General features: G+C 43.4%; 1 protein-coding gene across 1 annotated transcript in view; it reads left to right on the forward strand.

The window, feature by feature from the left end:
- The first annotated feature begins 6301 nt into the window (after positions 1 to 6301).
- COA7 (cytochrome c oxidase assembly factor 7) overlaps positions 6302 to 21488 on the forward strand; it is a 49218-nt gene continuing 34031 nt past the window's right edge. The window contains exon 1 of the mRNA XM_085602611.1: positions 6302 to 6475. Within this exon, the coding sequence (XP_085458737.1) occupies positions 6370 to 6475 (106 nt within the window). The 5' untranslated portion in view covers positions 6302 to 6369. The remainder of the gene's footprint in view (positions 6476 to 21488) is intronic.

The raw sequence follows: 21488 nt of genomic DNA on the forward strand, positions 1-21488 counted from the left end.
TACCTCAGTTTAGGCCTCAGCCTTGACCAAGCCAGGGAGTAGACACCCTCAAGCCTTCCACATCCCCACAAGCTGTGCCTGCGCCAAATCAGCCCTTAGGAATTCAAAAGTGATCTGATTCCATGAGTGTCACTGTCAGCTTTTAAGTATTTATTAGGGGCATTGTATTTATTGTATTTAACCTATTTATTGTTCCACTGTATTTATTGGTCCACAGTATTTATTGATGCACAATATTTATTGGTTACAGTATTTATTGCCTCAGAATATTTAATTGCCTGTCGGTATTGCACTTTTATTTATGCCTTCAGTATTTATGATCACCCCTATTTATTGAATCATTAAGCCAGTATTTATTTGTCCTGCACTTTCTAAAAAGTTTGTATATTGTGATTGTTATTTATTTTCTCCAATCAGCAACTAAGAGAAAAAGAAGATAAAGAAAGTTATTTTCATAATTTTTACGGTGTAGAGTCGTTTTTGGAACGGATGCACGCATGGTTATTGTTTGGGTATGTTGTATGCTTAGCACGGAGCCTGATTCCTGACCACTCGAGCCAAGCTACCACAGTGTGTCCGGAAGACCACCACCACCCCTTCTAGTGTGGGAGTGGTTTTCCAACAGTGCCTGATTGCTTGGAGACCAAAGTAATGATTAATGCAAGTATATAGATTGCATACATCCAAGGTCACCAAGATGAAATCAGGTTCCCAATGAATGCCATCTATAACGGTTAGGAAATGTGTAGTATCCCTAAGATAGGCTGGTAAACTGACCACAAAAGGTCTTAAATAGTGGTCAATAAAGCGCGAAGTATTTTCTAATAGGGAACCAATCGAGGAGACAATAGGTCTTCCTGGAGGATTTACTGGATCCTTATGTAGTTTTGGCAGTAAGTAAAGGATGGGAATACGGGGGAATTGGCATCTCAAGTAGTTATACTCTTCCCATTCTATATATATATATTTTTATATATATATATATATATATATTATCTACTGGCGGTCGCCAGTAGATAGTTATAGTTAGGACCGAGTTCTCATAGGAAATCTGAAAATTCTATTTTGAATAACTTTGGCGCCGGTTGACGAATCCTCGCGAAATTTTCAAAACTATTGGAGCGCTCCGCTCAGCTCCTACCCTGAAAGTCTCGGGGTGATTCGTCAAGCGGGGGCTGAGACAAAAGGGGGGTCCCAAAACACGTTTTCCCCATGCATTTTCCCATAGGACCTTTAGTCGAAGGTACAGCCCGAACGGCTGAACAGAATTACTTGAAATTTGGCAAAGAGGTAGTCCTCAGGTCAGGGATGTGCCTTTTGCATATATGGTGTCAATCTGTTCAGTAGTTCCTGAGAAAATTGCAGTTAAATGTACATAAATATCTATATGCGCACCGTGCGCGCACCGTGTGCCCACGGTGCCGTGCGTGAGCGTAATTCTGATTGGTGGTTAGATGTCAGTCAACATTCGAATCAGTCGAAATCAGGAAGTGTCGGATGCCATTTTGTGTGTGGTAGTGAAAAAGAAAGGTGGAGAATGTGAAAAGGGGGCAGGGTAGAGAGTTCCTGACCCCCTAGCCTTTGTCAGGGGGTCCCTGAAGGACCCCGAAGGGTGAAAAAAACATTTTATTTTTTTTCAAAAAATCGCGGGGTGCGCGCACGGTGAAAAACCCTTAAAAAAAAAAACATTTTAAACGATCCATTCCATATTACAGGATACAGTCAATCTATATCTATATACATAGGTAGTTTATTGTAAAATAAATATATAAAAAATATAATAATACATACATAAATTAGCATTTAAAAAACCTTACAAATTCACTAAAAAAAACATAGGTTTCACACACGTTATAGTTAAAAATTAGCATTTAAAAAACCTTGCAAATTCACTTAAAAAACCATAGGTTTCACACACGTTATAGTTCGAAATTAGCATTTAAAAAACCTTGCAAATTCACTGAAAAAACCATAGGTTTCACACATGTTATAGTTAGCTGGACATTTCACTTATAAAAAACCATTGAAATTCCCCCGTTATAGTTAGTTCAGCTAAATATAACTCGCGCGACTGCAATCCACTGCTGATGACGTCACATATTACATCACTGATGACATCATCCAGTGAATATGTGTTTTTCTGAAAAATACATATTTTTTATATATGTATATCTAAAGGTTAATGGAAGAATAAATGGGTAAATAAGTGTCAGTTTTTTTTGTAAAATTATTTGTATAACTGACTTATTAACAGTATCTTAGTGAATACAGTGATGTAATATGTGACGTCATCCGCAGTGGATTTCGGTCGCGTGAGTTATATTTAGCTGAACTAACTATAACGGGGGAATTTCAATGGTTTTTTACGAGTGAAATGTCCAGCTAACTATAAAATGTGTGAAACCTATGGTTTTTTCAGTGAATATATGCGCCCGCCCGAGACCAGAGGCCATGATCCCTGCTCCCGCGGCTGTAACCCTGCACCCCTATACGTCCGATCAGTTAAGAAAATTTTGTGGCACACAACAATGTCATCACTCTTTGGGCCCCCCCTTTGACCAGACTCACTGCACTCAATGCAATTTCCTCCTGAACCCAGAGGATCAGGCAGGGAAGAAATGTCCTGTAATCTCGGACTTCAAAATGAAGCTGGTAAACTGCCGCTCACTACCAAAACATTCGCTTGAAATAAGAATGCTCTTAGAAGATACCAGCCCGGATATAATGTTTCTTACCGAAACTTGGCTGACGGACTGGTCTAATTCAGCGGTTGTTCAGGCACTCCCCCCAGGTTACACTATCCAAAGACAAGATCGCTCCCTTACCAGGGGGGGAGGGCTTGCTATTATCCATAGGGATTCCTTTAGCTGCAGGATTTCTGCCTGGCTCATCCGAGATTGTGAAAGCTGCTCTTTTTCTATTAAATTTACACCCACATGCACCTTCTCAGGTATGTTAATATACCGACCCCCAGGTGCGATTGGATCTTTTCTTGGGGACTTGGTGGATATTACTTCTCTACTGGTTAGCTCCCTGCCAAACTTCACTGTTCTGGGAGACCTTAACCTACACCTCGAATCCCGCACGGCCACGTATGTGGAAGAAGTATCTGACGCCTTAGAAGTGCTACTCCTTTCTCAGAAAGTGACGGGTCCAACTCACGTCAAAGGTCACCTGTTAGACCCGATCTTTACCAACACCCTCATTCAGGTAGATGACCCACAGCCCCTCCCCTGGACTGACCATTATCTTATCTCATTTTCCTGGTCAGCCTCCACGAGTAGGAAAGTTGTAAACCATTCCAAAATTATGAACAGGAATTGGTCTAATATTTCTGTGGAAGAATGGGCTGCCATTCTCAAAGAAACCCGTCCCTGTCTAGACCCTGACCCTGAGAAGGCAAATTTACAATTCAATCTCTGGATTAAAAATTCACTGGACGTATTAGCCCCCATAAAACTCAGGGATATCAAAAAGGGCCCAAAAAAAGTTGCGTGGTTCACTACGGAGCTGAGAGATCTTAAACGGAATTGTAAGCATCTCGAGAGGCAGTGGAGGAAAGACTTTTCACATGAAAAAAAGAAAGTCTATCGTGATGCGCTAAAATTGTATAAAACCGAGATTAGGAAAGCACAATCTAAGTTTTATGAAGCAAAGATTTTATCAGCACCTAACTCTCCTAAAGAAATTTTTAAAATTTTTAAATCGTTGACTACCCCTCCATGCACCACGATGACCTCTACGGATGTACAAGGTCGCTGTAACAAGTTAGCAGAATATTTCCACGATAAGGTACAGGCGATCTACTCAGCCTTTTCGACAGTCACCACTTCTGACCTTAATGCCTCGTTGCAAGAAATTAGAGATCGCCGAGACCAGAGTCTGGAATCCTTTCCGCCCCTGGATTCAGATACAGTGATGTCCGTACTTAACAAACTTAAATCAGGCTCCCCTAAAGACCAGGCGCCCCCCACAGTGTTGCACAAGGTGGCCCCAGAAGTAGCCCCTGTTATTGCAACCCTTATTAACTCCTCACTGTCAACAGGCAAAGTTCCTTCACTATGGAAGGAAGCGATGGTAAAGGCCCTGCTAAAAAAACCTGGATCAGATCCGGAGGTAATGGCCAACTATCGCCCTATCTCCCTGCTCCCGGGAATAGCTAAAATAGCAGAGAAGTACGTCAATACTACCCTTTCCACTTACTTGGAGGAACATGACTGTTTGCACTCAACACAGACTGGCTTTAGATCTCGACAGGGCACGGAAACCGCCCTGATTGCCGTTGTAGAGGAGGCAAGGAAAATTATGGACTCAGGAGGATCAGCTGCATTAATCCTCCTTGATCTCAGTGCGGCTTTTGATACCGCCAACCATCAAATTCTCATTACAAGATGTCACGAGATGCGGATAAACGGTACCGCACTGAGATGGATAGCCTCCTTTCTGGAAGGTCGCACATTCCAGCTCTTTGAGGAGAATGTGACTTCTGGGAATGTGCCTCTGAAGAGTGGAGTGCCTCAGGGCTCATCACTTAGCCCCACTCTTTTTAATATTTATATGTGCCCCTTGGCTAAAATAGTGGAGGCATTCGGCATACAAATTGTTATGTATGCCGACGATACTCAGTTGATTGTCTCCCTTAAAAACCCAGGACATCCAGGAAGTAATCTTTCCAGATGCCTGGAGGAGATATCTGTGTGGATGAAAGAGTCCTGTCTCCAGCTCAATGGATCAAAGACAGACCTTATGCTGCTGGGAAAACCCCTGCCTCCAGACACGCCGTTAGCATGGCCTAGTTGTATGGGAAACCCGCCCACTCCTAAAAAACACATCAAGAGCTTAGGAGTCTGGCTTGACGCAAGATTAGACATGAAGACACAGGCTAGCAAGGTAGCTGGGTGCTGCTTCGGGATTCTGAAGTCAGCACGAAAGATCTTGCCTCTTCTCCCATTTTATGCAAGAAGACTACTCCTCCAGGCACTAATACTGTCGCGTCTGGACTACGCTAATGCCTTATACTTAGGAGCCCCCCAGTCTACAATATGCATATTACAGAAGGTCCAGAACTGTGCGGCAAGAATTCTCTTGCAAGTTTCGCGGCTAGACTCAGCAAAAAAGGCTATTAGACAATTGCACTGGCTCCCTGTTTTAGAAAGGATCAAATTCAAGGCCCTCTGTGTCACTCACAAGATCATGGCCGCGAATGGTCCTCCTATATTTCAAAAGATAGTTTCTCTATACCATCCTAAAAGGCACCTTCGCTCTGAAAATAAGCGCCTTGCCACGGTACCGAGAGTTGTCAGGACCAGATGTGGAGGTCGTTGTTTCTCCTATGTCGCTTCTAAGACTTGGAACACCCTCCCAGACTCTATCCGTTTGGAGGAGGAATACCTGCCCTTTCGACGGCTTTTGAAGACGCATTTTTTTCCTAAGGCTTAATTTATCTGCCCCCCGCCGTCGGGTTCTCAGCGCTGGGAGGCCCTAGGGTAGCCATGCGCTCTATAAATGCCTCTTTCATTTCATTCATATATATATATATATATATATATATATATATATATATATATATATATATATATATATATATATATATACATACATACATACATACATACATACATACATACATACATACATACATACATACATACATATATATATATATATATATATATATATATATATATATATATATATATATATATATATATATATATATATATATATATATATATATATATATATATATATATATATATATGTGTGATTTTTTTCAGCCATGGCTTTATTTTGCCTGACCCCCTCATGAAATTGCCTTTGTTTCAATAGAATCAAAGGGAGAAAATCCATCCTCCCGATTTCTTTTTTGTAAATCTCCTACTTCCCTCTTCTGAAATGTTGGCATGTATGATTTTTAATCAGGAGAATGTATTTCTCCCTTATATTTCTATTGAAAGAAAGGCACGTAATTGTACTTTTATGTACTTTTTCTCATGATGTTTTGTTTTTCAGTGTCAACAAGAGTTAAAGTGCATGACACCTTCATTAAAGGGCATGATATCTCCATTAAAAAAGCTGTTAGAAAGCCAGCCTATAAATTTCGCAGGAATGATTATTAAGTTGCGGTTTTTCATTTGTAATGTCCTCATAATTATAAGCATTGTTTTGGGTTCCTCCGTTTTGATAAATATATTTGTGTTAGTCTAAGGGCTGTATCATCTTTGTTAAATGAACTATTTTCAAGATGGCCGCCATTCTTGCAAAGTGCGGAGAGGTCACAAGTTTCACTTCCGGTTTGCCGGCATCCACGGCTGCATGCCCTTGGTTGTACAGTCTGTTACTCTCGTTGCGTGTGTCGTCTGACAGGAGATGGCTGGGCTGGTAGATTTCCAGAACGAGGAGGAGGTGCAGGAATATTTGACCAATGTGGGTACGGAGTATAGCTACCAGTGTTACAAGGAGAAAGATCCAAATGGTGAGGCATTACTTGTCTGGTAATGGGAGGGGGAGAGGTGGGGATTTGTCGTGCCGACCTCTTGCGAGGTATTTAAAAACGGATCCGTCTAGACTAGGGATTGGTTTGTCTGATGAAAGAGAAGCGGTACACCTGTGCACTGGGGTGAAACTTTTTGAGTTAAAAGTTGTCCCGTTTTTATTATTTTCATATGAACTCATTATTTTGTTGAAAATCTGGGATTTTGACGGGCACGTGTCCTCTTGATTTGCAAGGAGGAGCGGCAGATGGGGTCAAAGACCTGAAACGTGTGCTGAGTAAGACAATGTAGACGCTTCTTTTTTGTCTAGGAGGGAAAGATCTGTATTCTCAGAGCGATTATATTTCATATGTACGCTGCATCAGCGGTATCAAGCGTTATATAAATGTATACCTTTTCCCGCGTCTATCCCTTCACTATCCTCAATCCAAAAAACTGACTAACAGATCCACCACTCAAATTACTTTTATATTTTACTATACTAATTTACCACTAATCCTTTATAGGTTCCGGAGTAGCGTGTTACTCGCTTAAAAAAGTGCTTTGACTCCTGCCAGGGGTTGTAAGTGCTATATAAATGCAATAACAAAACAATTGAGAGAGGAGTTGGCCTAACGGCTTGGGCGGTCGACCTCAAATCTGGGGAACTGGGTTAGAATCTTGACAAGGTCGCGCAACATCCTGTGATTTTGGGCAAATCACTTAATCTCCCCATGTTTAACAAGCATTTACAATGCAATGGTCTCGGCATTGGTAAAGTTAGAGCTATTGGCATTGCTCATGACATTATTTTTGTTTATGTTTTTTGTTTTTAAAACATTTAAAGAAACGGCATTGTCATGAGCAATGCCAATAGCTCTAACTTTAACAATGCCGAGACCGTTGCATTGTAAATGCTTGTTTCATTCTTTCTTCATCCCTGGCACCCTTCTACCCAACTCTTGCCTCCCGAACTCCTACAACCTCGTGTAATTTCCTTGTGCACAGAAGTGATCTGGTCTCGCCCGTGTTAGAGGGTTTATCGCGTAGAAATCGACTGAAAGCCCAGTGTCATTCACAATCACGTGTCAGACTTCAGTGCCTGGAGGCGTTTCATATGTAGGCGCTATAGCAATGTGTTCAGACGATGCTTTATTTCTGCAGTGTTTGTTTATAAAGTGTTAAATGTAGAGGCCGACTCATTTTCTCAGGAGCTGGGGAATTCCCAGTCCGACTGAACTGCTTCCTTCCCGTGGCTATAATATACTCACTATACGATTTGACCGCCAGCTCTTTTGGACAGTTAGGTGCTGTATGTACGAGCTGTCACAAGGGCCTCTGGAAAGAATTATGCGGCAATGAACGACCAAAATAAGCCTTACGGCTAACTCAATCAATTAGCAGACTCTTGCAGCACATCATGTGACAATATACACTTGGGGGCAGATTTATGTTGTACTTGCGCCACTTTTGCGCCGCCGTTGCGTCACTTTTGTGACGCAGCAGCGGCGCAAATCCTGCGCCATGGTGCGGGGTATTTACAACGTGACGCATCTGGGAGATGCGTCACGTTGTAAAGCCCTGCGCCACATGTAGGCGTTCCAGGGCAGGTGGGGGCGTTCCGGCGCAGGAACGCCTCCTGAAAGTGGCTGAGTGAAATCTACAAGATTTCACTCAGTCACTTTTAGGCCCATGCTGCGTCAAAACCCTGCGCCTGCTTGAAGCAGGCGTAAGGATTGACACAGCATTGTAAAGATAGGGCCCCCCAGATCATTGCTGGAGCTGCGTCGCGCTTGCGACGCAACTCCAGCAATGCGCCACTTTTCGGCACAGATGCGTCACGCATCTGTGCCATTTTTGCCCCATGGTGCGCCGCATCCATGATGGCGGAGCTGGGGCGCAAAATAACTGGCGCATCCCTGCTGATATGCAGGGCTGCGTCAGTTATTATAAATCTGCCCCTTGCTATTTTGTCATTGAATTAAAGATGCAGATTACACAGTAGATTATAGACAACGAGGCAATGCAGTAAATTCACAACTATACGGTAAACACCGCAGATTCAAAATCGCATAATTCCAGTGGCCCTGACTATAGCACGACTTGCAGGAATTGGTAGCTCTGATAGCAGGAGGATAATGGATGTCTGCACTCGTAAGAAAGTACGTCTTGTCTTTTATTAAATAAAATAACACATTTATGAGAGACATGACATGCTCAAAACCTTTTCTTATTGGATATAATTTCTCCCGCCCCCTTTCTTTTTATCTTAAATCATCTCCCGCTTTCCCTTGCTTTCGCTCCCTATGCCCCTCTCCCCCCCCCCTTCTCTGTTTCTCCTCCCCTCTTTCTTACTCCTATAGATCCGGTTGTCATCCCTCTTGCACCCAGTTCTTTCTTTCTGCCTCCCTTCCCTCTGTGCGCTATCACACCATCCTCCAAGCCCCTGGGTGCCCGTGTCACACAGGCTTTTTGCATCTTGATTGTGAAAGCAGAGGCGGACACCGAGAAGCCCCTAAACCGGAACACCCAGAGAGGCCCGGAGAATGAGGTACCAGGGCAAGCATGGATGCAGGAGGTAGAATCCACAGCTTCTGGGCTCGGCTCTCTTAGGCTCGAGGCACTAAGGGGAGCTCAGGCCGAGTCAGTGGTGGACATCTGACTGGAACCATGCTCAAGCCGTCATTGGCTCGCGCACCACTACCCCCAGAGAGGGGAAGGCCTTGGTTGAGAGATGGAATCTGAGAAGTGCAGAATACACGTGGGTCAGCTTCGGATCAGCCAGCCAGGCTCGGTAGTGGTTAAGTCTGGGTGACGAATTCACAAACACGTTTTGTCCATAAAGATAAGACACATTATTCAGAAAAGGATACTTACCTGGTGTAATCTATTTACACCTACACAATTGTACGCTAAGAGTTTGTCCAATTACACAGGAGTAACTTTACGCTAGGGGCTGGACGTAGGCTTTTCAACGTGTGGTTAAGTACAGGCTGCAAAGAACTGGAGCTCTAGTCACTGACGAGGGAACACAAATGAGCACGCTGGGTGGGCGTGGCCCCGGCTGCGTTCAGTCAGTGGGGGTGGAATGTGGTGGTGGTGGGTTACGGTCTGGTGGCCACTTTAATGACTGCGGAGCATTAAAACGTGGTTTCAAATCCCATCTTCTTCCCCTGACCACATTGTGTGATCCGGGCCAATCGTGGTTCGGTTTGGAAGCGTTTAGAAACAGGATAAATGACGCCCAGCGCTACAAATTCCTGCCACTTACAGTTGAAGCTGGACGCTGGAGGGGCGTGGCGACTTTCTCCTCCGCTGAAAGCGCTGGAGCAACATCCTTTGTGGATTCGTGTGTTGTTTCTTATTTTGCCCTCATAAACCCCTCACCTGTAGAAAGGGTTTTAAACAGGACCCGCCCGTTTCTACCTTTGAATGTGCCGAAGGGCATTGCGTAAAAGGCTTTTATTTCCGGGGCATGTTAAATGGAATGTTTTTAACACCCCACACGATAGCAAAGCGCACGTGAGCGGACCTCTTTCCTCAGACCCCAGGAGGCAGCACCCCCAAAATAGTATTCCTTACCCCCGGCACCACCACCTAAGCGTCAGAGTCGGAGTCGGTAAATGTGCACCGCGCAGGTAACTTGACGCCTCTGTTTGACTAGAAATGCTCGATTTATCACGTGAATAGAATTTCCTGCTCTGTCAGCTCGCTGTATTTGTCTTTCAGTTTTACATACTGAGGACATAGGCAGGGAAAACGGGTGCATAAGGTCGCCCAAAAAGAGTGGAAACCATTGTTGAGAAATCCGTTTTTTTTTTTTACTTTGCGTTTTGATGACCAAGAATTAATGCTGTCCCCTGGTAACCACGGAGGCCGGCTGGCGTGTCTAAAGCGAAACTGGAGTCTCCGAGTCGGACGTCCTTGCACAGTAAACAAGGAGGAAGCTGCGAGCTGCACGAACCTGATGCTGGACACCACCGCCTTTCTCCGAGGCAGAGCAGAAATGCCTCGGAGAAAGGCAGCGTCCTTTTCGGATTCGGGGGCGTGTTTTGCTGTTGTCTCCTCCTTGAGACTTCTTGCAAAAAACACGCCCCCCGATCCGAAAAGGACGGGGCCTGATCTGAATGACTGACCTCTTCTCCAGTGGCTGGCCAGCATTCAAGAGGCCAGCCAATGGAGAACAGGGGAGAAGAGGGGCTGGTTCAAGCCCCTCTTCTCCAAGTCATTAAATCTCTCGACTTTCGGTTCTGCCTTCGGCAGACCGGATGGTCCCGAGACCTAATAAAAATGAATGTGTCCTCATGTAACTCAAATGGTGCTCATGTAAAGCGCTCTGATACCAGATACCTTCGGTTCAAGTTCGCATACATGCCAACATTTTAGGACAGGGATGTGGGAGATTTAAAATAAAATATCGGGAGAATGAAAATTCCCTATGGACTTGTATTGTAGAAAATGCAATTTCAGGTGGGAGACAGCTAAAATAAAGCAATTTTTGGCTTGAAAAATCAGTAGTCTCGCGCCTGAATCGGGTCTATTGGCATGTATGAGTTTGCGCTATATAAAACTCGGTTAAAAAAAATAAAAAAAAAATATATATATTGTATTCCAATCCTGACGGCGGCGAACAGACAGGCACTGACTCCATGAACTGATGACAATAAAGAAGTTTTAATCCATACAACGACCTAGACGCGTTTCGGCGGCGTACCGCCTTGATCACTACATCAGGTACATTCATATTCACTGGGTTATATGCACTGTTCACACAGGGTTGTCACAGCAACCAACGGCCTTGTAATAGACATAGAAGTTTCCTATGACTATTTGCACAGGAAAATGCATTTTTCTCGTAATGTGAAAACAATTAAAACAGAAATAATCAGGACTATTGTTAATGTATCTTAACATTATCTGCACAACAATGATTTAAAAGAAGATAAGTGAAAAAGCAGCAAGTGAAATTTAAAACATTAGTGACATCATCCCTGTCAACATGTATTGACATAGAAGAAATAACATTGCCTCTGTCACCTCTAGACTATGGAAGCAAGATGGAAGGAGGTCGGGGAAGCGTGCGTGCAAGTTAAGTCGCGTGCTATGTAAAATAATCATTATATGTAAATATATAAACCTATGAATTGGCAGTTAAGTGCGTGCGCATTCCTGTTTTTTTGTATATCAAGAATTATCAAATGAATGGATGTGCATGTGATACTATAGGTTTGCGGACAGATTGAAGCTATGTAGCCAAGGAGGCACAGCTGTATAGCCCCAGTGGGCTTAGGATAATCACGCTTGCTGCTCCCGTGACCGGAGAATCATTGCACTACAATCTGGTGGATGGACGCTGTGTACAGAGAATGGAACAGATGTCGCATATAAAGAGAGGCCTCTTCGTGAGTGCGAACTGGTGAAAAACATAAGCATAAGGGTAAAATAAAAGTGAATGTGACCTAACGTTACAGAGTCTGGACTTCGAGCGGGACAAGCAGCAAAAACAAAATTACAGATGCACACTTAAGGCCTCATCCGCATTCATTCCATTAGGGATTTTGGAATTGAAGAGGATGATGTAGCGTGATTCCAGCCTTCTGAGGGCCAACTGTCTGTTGGCTCCCCTGGAGTTTTTTGGAACGGTGTCGACCACAAAGCAGTATAAATCCTGCGCCTTACCACTATGGGATGTATTGATGTGCCTGGCCACAGGGTACGTAGGGTCATTGTTGCAGATGGCCCTAAGATGTTGCAAAATGCGGACGTGCACTGGGTAGATGGTACTACCCACGTACACTTTGCCGCAGGTGCTGTACATGACGTAGACTGCAAAGTCAGATTTACAGGTATAGCTGCCTCTGAATACGTAAGGGGATTGTCGGAAGGGCATCTGGACCTCTCTGGTGTTGACACCATGTTTGCACGCCTTGCACTTCGCACATTTGTGGAAACCCTTGAGTGCTTTAAGCCAGGTGCAACCTTTAGTCACAAACGGTGCACTGCTGACTAGTTCCTGTCGCATAGATTTGGCTCTCCTAAAAGTGATTTGCCGTGTTTTGCTGCAAATGGGGCCTATGACAGGGTCATTGCGTACAGTGTTCCAGTGCCTGTGTATTATTCTGCGCACATTAGCATGGTATGCATTAAATCCTGTGATTAGTCTGGGAATGTCGATTTTTGTCTTTTTTTTTTTTTTTTTTTTTTTTTTTAGGGTTGTTCTCGTTCTCAGTTATATTTGCTTTCTTAAAGAGAAGATCCTTCTTTGATATGTTTGCTGTTTTGGTTCTGGCTTTCGTGAGTGTGTCTGGGCTGTAACCCCTCCGCTCTAGTCTATTGCAGAGATCACAGGTTGATTGTTCTAGGCCTTTAGCGGTGCTACAGTTTCATTTCATGCGTATATATATATATATATATATATATATATATATATATATATTCACTGAAAAAACCATAGGTTTCACACACGTTATAGTTAGGAATTATCATTTACAAAACCTTGCAAATTCACTTAAAAAACCATAGGTTTCACACATGTTATAGTTAGCTGTACATTTCACTCGTAAAAAACCAATGAAATTCCACTTTATAGTTAGATCAGGTAACTATAACTTGCGCGCCCACAATAAACTGCTGATGACGTCACATATTACATCACTCATGACATGGTCAGTGACATCACTCATGACATCAATGATGACATCTGAAATTACACATTGTGGATTGCGGTCGCGCAAGTTAGAGTTACCTGATCTAACTATAACGTGGAATTTCATTGTTTTTTTACGAGTGAAATGTACAGCTAACTATAACATGTGTGAAACCTATGGTTTTTTAAGTGAATTTGCAAGGTTTTGTAAATGATAATTCCTAACTATAACGTGTGTGAAACCTATGGTTTTTTCAGTGAATTTGTACGGTTTTTTAAATGCTAAGTTATGTATTTATTTTTTATTTTTTTTTCTGGTTTTTCACTGCGCGCACATCCCTGTGCACCGAGCACCCACGTTGCGCAGTCCATGCCGTGCGCGCCTCGCCTTTTATTACACAGTAACATTTGTTATTTTCTCCCTTGTGGGTCCTTTAATTTATTTAATAAATGTGCCTGTTACTTCTTTATTTTATTATTTTTTTTTTTTCCCGTGCGCGTACGGTAAGCTTACCGTACGCGCACTCGGCAATTTTTTTTAAAAATTATTAAATGTATTTTTCGTACTTTTGGGTCCTTCTTGGACCCCCTGACAAACACTAGGGGGTCTGCAACTCTCTTTGTTGCCCCCTTTTCACGTTCCCCACCTTTGTTTCTCAGTGCGAGAGACAGAAAATGGCGGCCGACACTTCCTGATTTCGACCGATTCGAATGTTTACAGTCATGTAACCACCAATCAGAATTGAGCTCGCGCACGGCACCGTACGCGTACGGTAAGCTTACGGTAAGCGCACGGAGCGCGCTTACAGATATATATATTGATTTAAATGCTATTTTCTCAGGACCTACTGAACAGATTTACACCAGACCTACAAAAGGCACATCCTTGACTTGAGGACTACCTCTCTGCCAAATTTCAAGTAATTCTGTTCAGCCGTTCGGGCTGTAGCTCAGACTAAAGGTCCTATGGGAAAATGCATGGGAAAAACACGTTTTGGGACCCCCCTTTTATCTCAGCCCCCGCTTGACGAATCCCCCCGAGACTTTCAGGGTAGGAGCGGAGCGGAGCGCCCCACCTATTTTGAAAATTTCGCGAGGATTCGTCGACCGGCACCAAAGTTATTCCAAATAGAATGTTGCGGATTTCCTATGGAAAAACGGTACTAACTATAACTATCTACTGGCGACCGCCAGTAGATAATATATATATATATTACCTACTGGCGGTCGCCAGTAGGTAGTTATAGTTAGGACCACGTTTCCATAGGAAATCCGCAACATTCTATTTTGAATAACTTTGGCGCCGGTCGACGAATCCTCCCTAATTTTTCAAAATAGGTGGGGCGCTCCGCTCCGCTCCTACCCTGAAAGTCTCGGGGGGATTCGTCAAGCGGGGGCTGAGATAAAAGGGGGGTCCCAAAACGCGTTTTTCCCATGCATTTTTCCATAGGACCTTTAGACACAGCTACAGCCCGAACGGCTGAACAGAATTACTTGCAATTTGGCAGAGAGGTAGTCCTCAGGTCAAGGAAGTGCCTTTTGTAGGTTTGGTGTAAATCTGTTCAGTAGATTCAGAGAAAATAGCCTTTAAATCAATATATATATCTGAGCCAGCTTACGGTGCGCTTACGGTGCGCTTACCGTACGCGTACGGTGGCGTGCGCAAGCGCGATTTTGATTGGCTGTTAGATCTTAGTAAACATTCGAATCGGTCGAAACCAGGAAGCGGCGGCCGCCATTTTCTCTCTCGCTCTCTGAGTTGGGCAGCAAAAACGATGCCAAAAAATGTCTAAAGAGGCAGTTTCTTGAGATCCTAACCACCCAGCATTGATATAGGGGTCCCCAAACAACCCCCAAGCCCAAAAAAAATTTGTTTTTTTTTCGGAAAATCGCCGATTACGCTTACGGTAAAAAAAAATTTAAAAAAAAATTATCTACACCCTCGCCACCCCGTGTGCAAATGGTGCCCGAAGGTCACCATTTGTGCATGGCTTATTACAGGTAAGAAATAAACAAAGAATAAATTTCACAAAGATGCGCATAATATGTCCCCCATGTGCGCACGGTGCGCGAAGCGCATCGTGCGTACATGGCCCATCCCACATAACGTGGGCACAACCACCGTGCGTGCACGGCACTAACTGTGTAAAGTGGGCGCGCGGTGCGCTTCGCGCACCGCGTGCTCACTGTGCGCGCACGGTGCGCGTAGCGCACCGTGCGCGCACGGAACGAACTGCGTTAACTGGGCGCGCACGCCACGAATGGCGTAAAGTAACTTAGCATTTAAAAAACCGTACAAATTCACTGAAAAAACCATAGGTTTCACACACGTTCTAGTTAGGAATTAGCATTTAAAAAACCTTGCAAATTCACTGAAAAAACCATAGGTTTCACACATGTTATAGTTAGCTGGACATTTTATTGATAAAAAACCAATGAAATTCCCCCGTTATAGTTAGTGCAGGCAACTATAACTCACGCGACCGCAATCTTCTGCTGATGACATATGTGTCTTTATGAAAAAAAAATATTTGTAATATATGTATAGCTAAAATTTAATGGAAGAAGACATGGGCAAATAAGTGTCTAAATACAGTATTAGCATCAGCAGAGGATTGCGGTCGCGTGAGTTATAGTTGCCTGCACTAACTATAACGGGGGAATTTCATTGGTTTTTTATCAATAAAATGTCCAGCTAACTATAACATGTGTGAAACCTATGGTTTTTTCAGTGAATATATATATATATATATATATATTTTTTCCTATCCACTTATTAATCTTCATTATAGGATGAGGGGCCCTGATCTTATAATTGGATAAACCTAACTACAGGTTCTGAAATGTATGTAAAACATTTAGGCAGGATGAGTGTTCTGTGTGTTTGGGTTCTGTTGTGGAACCCTTTATGTAGAACTTTGGCTTCACCATTCCGGCAGTGTGTCACAAGCTCTCGGCATTTGGTGAGAACTGGGAAGGACTGCAGGAGTGGCTGTGCGCTGTCTGTTACATTAAAGGAATTTGCATCTATCCCTCCCCAGCTGTGCGAGCAACTCACTGGCCCACACGCCGTTCCTTCTCTCCCATCAATTATTTATACCAAGACCTTTTTTGTGGTGTTAGAACGGCCGCAGTTCATTTGCATTCTATTTTGGTACACACTTATCATGGTGGCATTGGTCATCGACATGCTCATTTCTGGCTTATCTTGGACTACAACATAAAGCATTTTCATAACAGATACAGTGTACATCCTATAATTTATTGCATTTAATAACCATAACGTAATTAATCCTGCCATGCATCCTCATTCCAGTCATGATGTCTCTTCAAGGTTGCCATAAATCGCTCTCCAACTGTCGTGACAGCTCTACTTCTCTCACTTACTTGGTACAGCGGGTTGCAGCTTTGAGGCTTCAACTTGCTACCGATGGTCTAGCATACGTGGCCTCATGGCCATGCCTGGGCTGCAAGTGCCATGTCCGCTCAGCGCTGACCGTTTCATACCCTTTTGTCTGCCCTCAAGTATCTCTGCTTTAAGGCATCCCAGGGACCTTGTTCAGGCAATTGCACTTGTCTAAAGAGTCCCAGCCGTAAGGCATCCCAAGTACCTTGTACGTCCTTATGTGAAGGTATTTCTTGTTAAACCTCATGACTCCACGTTGTAGGTGGTTTATCGACCACCAACAGCTCCCCCACCCCCACAACTAGTAGAACCAGCCGCCCCAGTGTCCCTACCACGTTCAGGAGGAGTACACCGCTCATTCCACTAGATCGATGTACATTGTCATCTGTGTACTCTCCGGTAAACCACCCGAAGGCACATAACCTGTTGGGGGGGCGCACCCACGGGGCCCCCTGCCGATTGGCCGCTTCACCACGCTGAACCAATTGGCGCCCTGCGTTTTCCTAAGCTTAGCTCATGAATCTCAGGGGGTTCCCCCCACACACTTTTAACCCTGTTGCGCACCAAAGGTTCACCACAGCCAACCTACCATCTTTCTGTGAGCAAGTCAGGAATTCCACTGAGCAGCGTGTTGCTCATGAACCTTTTTCCATTAACTAGCCTGTTGGTAATATCAAGCAATATTTTAATATCTTGTGTCATTGACACTGCAGCCGAGAGGCTAAATGAATTCCCCTGACCAGAACGTTCCTCTCTGATAAAGTTAAAACGGGTGAATTGCGGCTATCACATGAATTAATGTGGCTCCTTAGAAAATCACAAACTGGCCTCTAATCCACAGTGTGCACTCTGTCTATTGAACGGTGCACTTGTGTAATAATTAAGAATGCCCGATAAGTTGTCATGGAGTGTGTTCGGTGACCCCTGTGACTAAGGGAAACCATTTTGTCGCAATAGGAAATCTAATAATTAATTGGTTAACACTAGTGCGATGCACAGGAGACCTGATGTACTACTACCTACCGATATTGCCCCTGTGCTATTTGGCACACCTGAAATGGCCTGCCCAAGCAGTAAGCGTGTAACTGTAAGCTGTGACCACCACAAAAGCCATGCAGCCCTATGGCTTCTCCTACCAGCTTTACTAGCACTGGATTATACCAGTGCATTTCCCGTCTAGTGCATGTGCAGGGATGCAAGCTAAGGATCCCACCTATCAATTAATAATGCCAGGTTCCAGCATCACATAATGCAATTGGAGTGTTCGCTGACAGTTGTGGAAGATTAGTGTTTGCTTCCAGTAGCAGTAAGCGTTGGGATTCGAACCTGTGAATGCTAAATACTTGACTTTTAATCCCAGCCCGCCATCTGCTGTCGGTATGCAATATTCTCACAGGCAGCGTAGCTCCACAATTGTTAGCCTCTAAATAAGTGAATTCAACTGCATTCTCCTTGATAGTGACAATTGGCAGTGCAAGCTGGGTTGGCCTCCTGATGAGGACCGTGGCACTTCTCCCTTCATACCAGTGTAGGGGTCAGCACTTTACACCACACGCCAACCTTACATTGATAGAGTCACTGCTCTATGTTTTAATAGGCTGTAGTCTGTGTTACATAAGACAGACAGCTACAAGGTGTAGTGGTCACAAGACTTCCATACTGATAGGCAGTATAGTTTTGAATGCTTGGCTTGGAGAAGCACTAACTCTGGATTTAAACGTAGCTCCATTGTTGGGAGTTCTCCTTATTATAAGAACTGATTTCTACCCCAATTATCTCTTTTTGAAACATTAGGCTAACGAAGGACTTGGGAAATCGTAATGCTTTAACCTATACCTTATAGTTGCATGCAGCTGTCTGCTATCAGATAATAGCTCACTGTTCTTTCTTAGCTTTTAATCTATTACTGCAAGTAACCCCCGTACCTCCTTGACAAAGCAGTAGCCCACTGCAATACACTTTTTGATCTGCCTGGCAACTCAGTTTTTGGTGCAGGCGTGTTTACCTTCCGCACTGCTCCTCGATCTGTCAAAAACTGTCACTTGCTATTGGAGAGGCTTGGGCCCCACCAACTGCCAAGATTGCTTGCTAAAAATTGCAGAGGCGGCAATGTGTAAGGTTCTAAAGAACCACAACAAGCTATGACTGCGGTATTATTCTCGTGAGGTCTGCATTCCTTACTGTGCTCAGGCAAATTCATTTTTTCAACTCACTTGCTATTGGAGAAGTCTTGGGCCTCAACAACTGCTCGGATCGCTTCCTAAGCTATATCTGCTATGAGTATCACCTGTCGAATCATCTGTCTTAATGCTGGCCAGTTAATGCGTGGCCATTCCGTAGAGCTTTGTAGTAATGTGGTATTTATATTGTTATACTATGTTGTAATGGTAGAGTAAAGAATTGTAGAATGTAGAATGTACTGTCGTTCTGTATTCGATGTAACCAGGGAACGGGTGAGATGGCAGAGAGGCGGAGATGAGTTATGAGCTGTACTAGATTGCTGACGGAGGTTACCAAATAAATATCATATCTACTATATGAGACTACTGAAGTGATTACTACAGAATATGGCGAAGAGGATGGGATTTACTGACGGAGGTTACCAAATAAATATCATATCTACTATATGAGACTACTGGAGTGATTACTACAAGCTTCCTCTCCCAACTTCACTTATTTGATGTAAACCGAAGGATAGCCGAGTACTTGCTCATTCGGCGGGCGCCTGTGAGATGAGAGCTGGAAGGACCTTCCATTTTCCATACATTTAACTGGGCTCTGACCAATTACAACCTCAGGAATTGAATCCTAGCCTTCAGAATAAGAGTCCCAGACCTTCACCATTGGGCCACAGCAACTCACAAGTCTCTCACAGCCACTATTTCCTGATTTATGCTGTTTCCTCGAACCAGCAGTTTGAAGACTTGCATCATGCACCCAGCTGCTGTACATCGATTCTCCTCGCTACCTTTTGAGCCTGTGAGGCCCCTCGGACTGTGACAATGCATCCTCTGTGTGTGCGAGGTTCAGAGCAGCACAATGGCACCGTGCAATGCCCTCTTTCAATTTTCCACTACTGCGGAAATATATCAAACTAACACCCCTTATTATTTTCCAAAACTCACACAAACTGGAGAATACCTATTAGTGAAACAGTCTGTGGACCCTCCGTCCCTACACTTAGAGGAGGTAAGACCATACCTTACCCTCTGGCGCATCGTGTACTTTAACATCCACCCAGAGGTATTAGAGTGCTTCGCCGAAGCAAAAGAAACGCACTGTATATGGATTCACAAGCCCAAAATGAACAACCGACTGCTAGCACTGTGTCAAGGAACAACAGAACACAATACTCTTTCCCTCACGGGACAGGAGCTAGACTCTGTCGGTGCTTGTTCAGCCCAACTGTAGTGAATCCTCCAACACTTTGTGGGCATTAATAAAGATTTATTAAAGTTGTAAAGAGGTAAAATACAAGGGTGCTGGTCAAAACTCTTCTTGTTTCATCTGCCCACCTACATTCTACATTCCATCTTAAATATCCATTCCATAAAACGTCATGACGCTCTTTCTCCCTAAAGTTCTACTAACTTAAAGAAGTACTATACTACACATCCTTTCTTAATAAATCAAAACAATAAAATAAAATTATAAGCAAGCATATTATTATCACGTGACATAACTTGATACCGTACATACTTTATACATTTGATAACACAAAATAATTTCATTCTGAATTACTGCATACATATTCATTTAACATTTTGGGTTTTATAACTCTTCTGCCAAACCTAGTGACTACAAGATTGTTATCCACATCACTGGTTTGTTCGGATTGAACCACACCATCAGAGTTGGTAAAAGAGTTTCCCTGGGACGACTCAAGGTTTATTCCATCAGCTTGGTGTTCAGAAACTCCACACTGTTCATTCGACATTTCCATACTCATGTCATTACTAAGAGTGTTGTTACTAGGGTTGCTGTTATGTGAGCTATCATGAGTAGTACTAGAATTCAAACTCACTTCTGGGCTTAACCACCAAAAGTCATCACCCATACCCCTTTCTTCAATGTCATTATTAATGTCATGGAGTTGACTTCTTGCAATTGCAACCCTGTTCATATGATGAACAGTACCATCTTCTAGCATAACTGTGTTCCGCATTACTTTGGAAATTCTTCTGGGTGCAGAAAAACGTGGTTGGAGTTTTCCCACCTTCCTCCCCTCCTTTATCCTGACTAATTGTCCAACATGCAAATACACCTCTTTAGTACCATGTTTAGCATCAAAATACATTTTGTTCTTTTCTTGTGACTTCACGATGCAATCTCTTACTCTATCGCATTCCCACACATATTTTTTACTCCTACCCATCCATGTTGGGTTAATATTGCAATAAGGAAATCTTCCTCTCATAAGCCCAAATGGGCTTTCACCGCATGTGTCATGTTTAGTAATTCTGTACGACCAAATTAATTTATCTAGTTCTAGATACCAATTTTTTCTTCCTTTATTGGCCATTTGTAAAGCCCCTTTAATTACTCTGTTTACTCTTTCTACCACTGAATTTCCCCTGGGATGGTACAATGCCGTGAATTTCTGTTCTATGCCAGTGGCACACATAAAACGTTTCATTGCTTCTGACTTAAATTGTACTCCATTGTCAGTTAGAATTGTCGCAGGTACTCCCTCTCTGATAAAGCATTCATCAAGGAATTTGATTACAACATTAGTACTAATGGATTCTACCACCTTGACTTCAATCCATCTGGAGAACAGATCTACTAGTACTAATAAATATTTGCACAATCCATCCTGCCACAATATAGGGCCCATAATGTCTAAGGCTAAATTCTCCCAAGGTAGTTTCGGACATCCTAAGGATGACATTGGAGGATTGAGTGTTTTCTGACTTTTGTCAGCGCCATCGCAATTTACACAATTCCGGACCTGTCTTTCGAT

The sequence above is a fragment of the Triturus cristatus genome, chromosome 4_2 (genome assembly GCF_964204655.1).
Source record: "Triturus cristatus chromosome 4_2, aTriCri1.1, whole genome shotgun sequence".
Taxonomy (NCBI): Eukaryota; Metazoa; Chordata; class Amphibia; order Caudata; family Salamandridae; genus Triturus; species Triturus cristatus.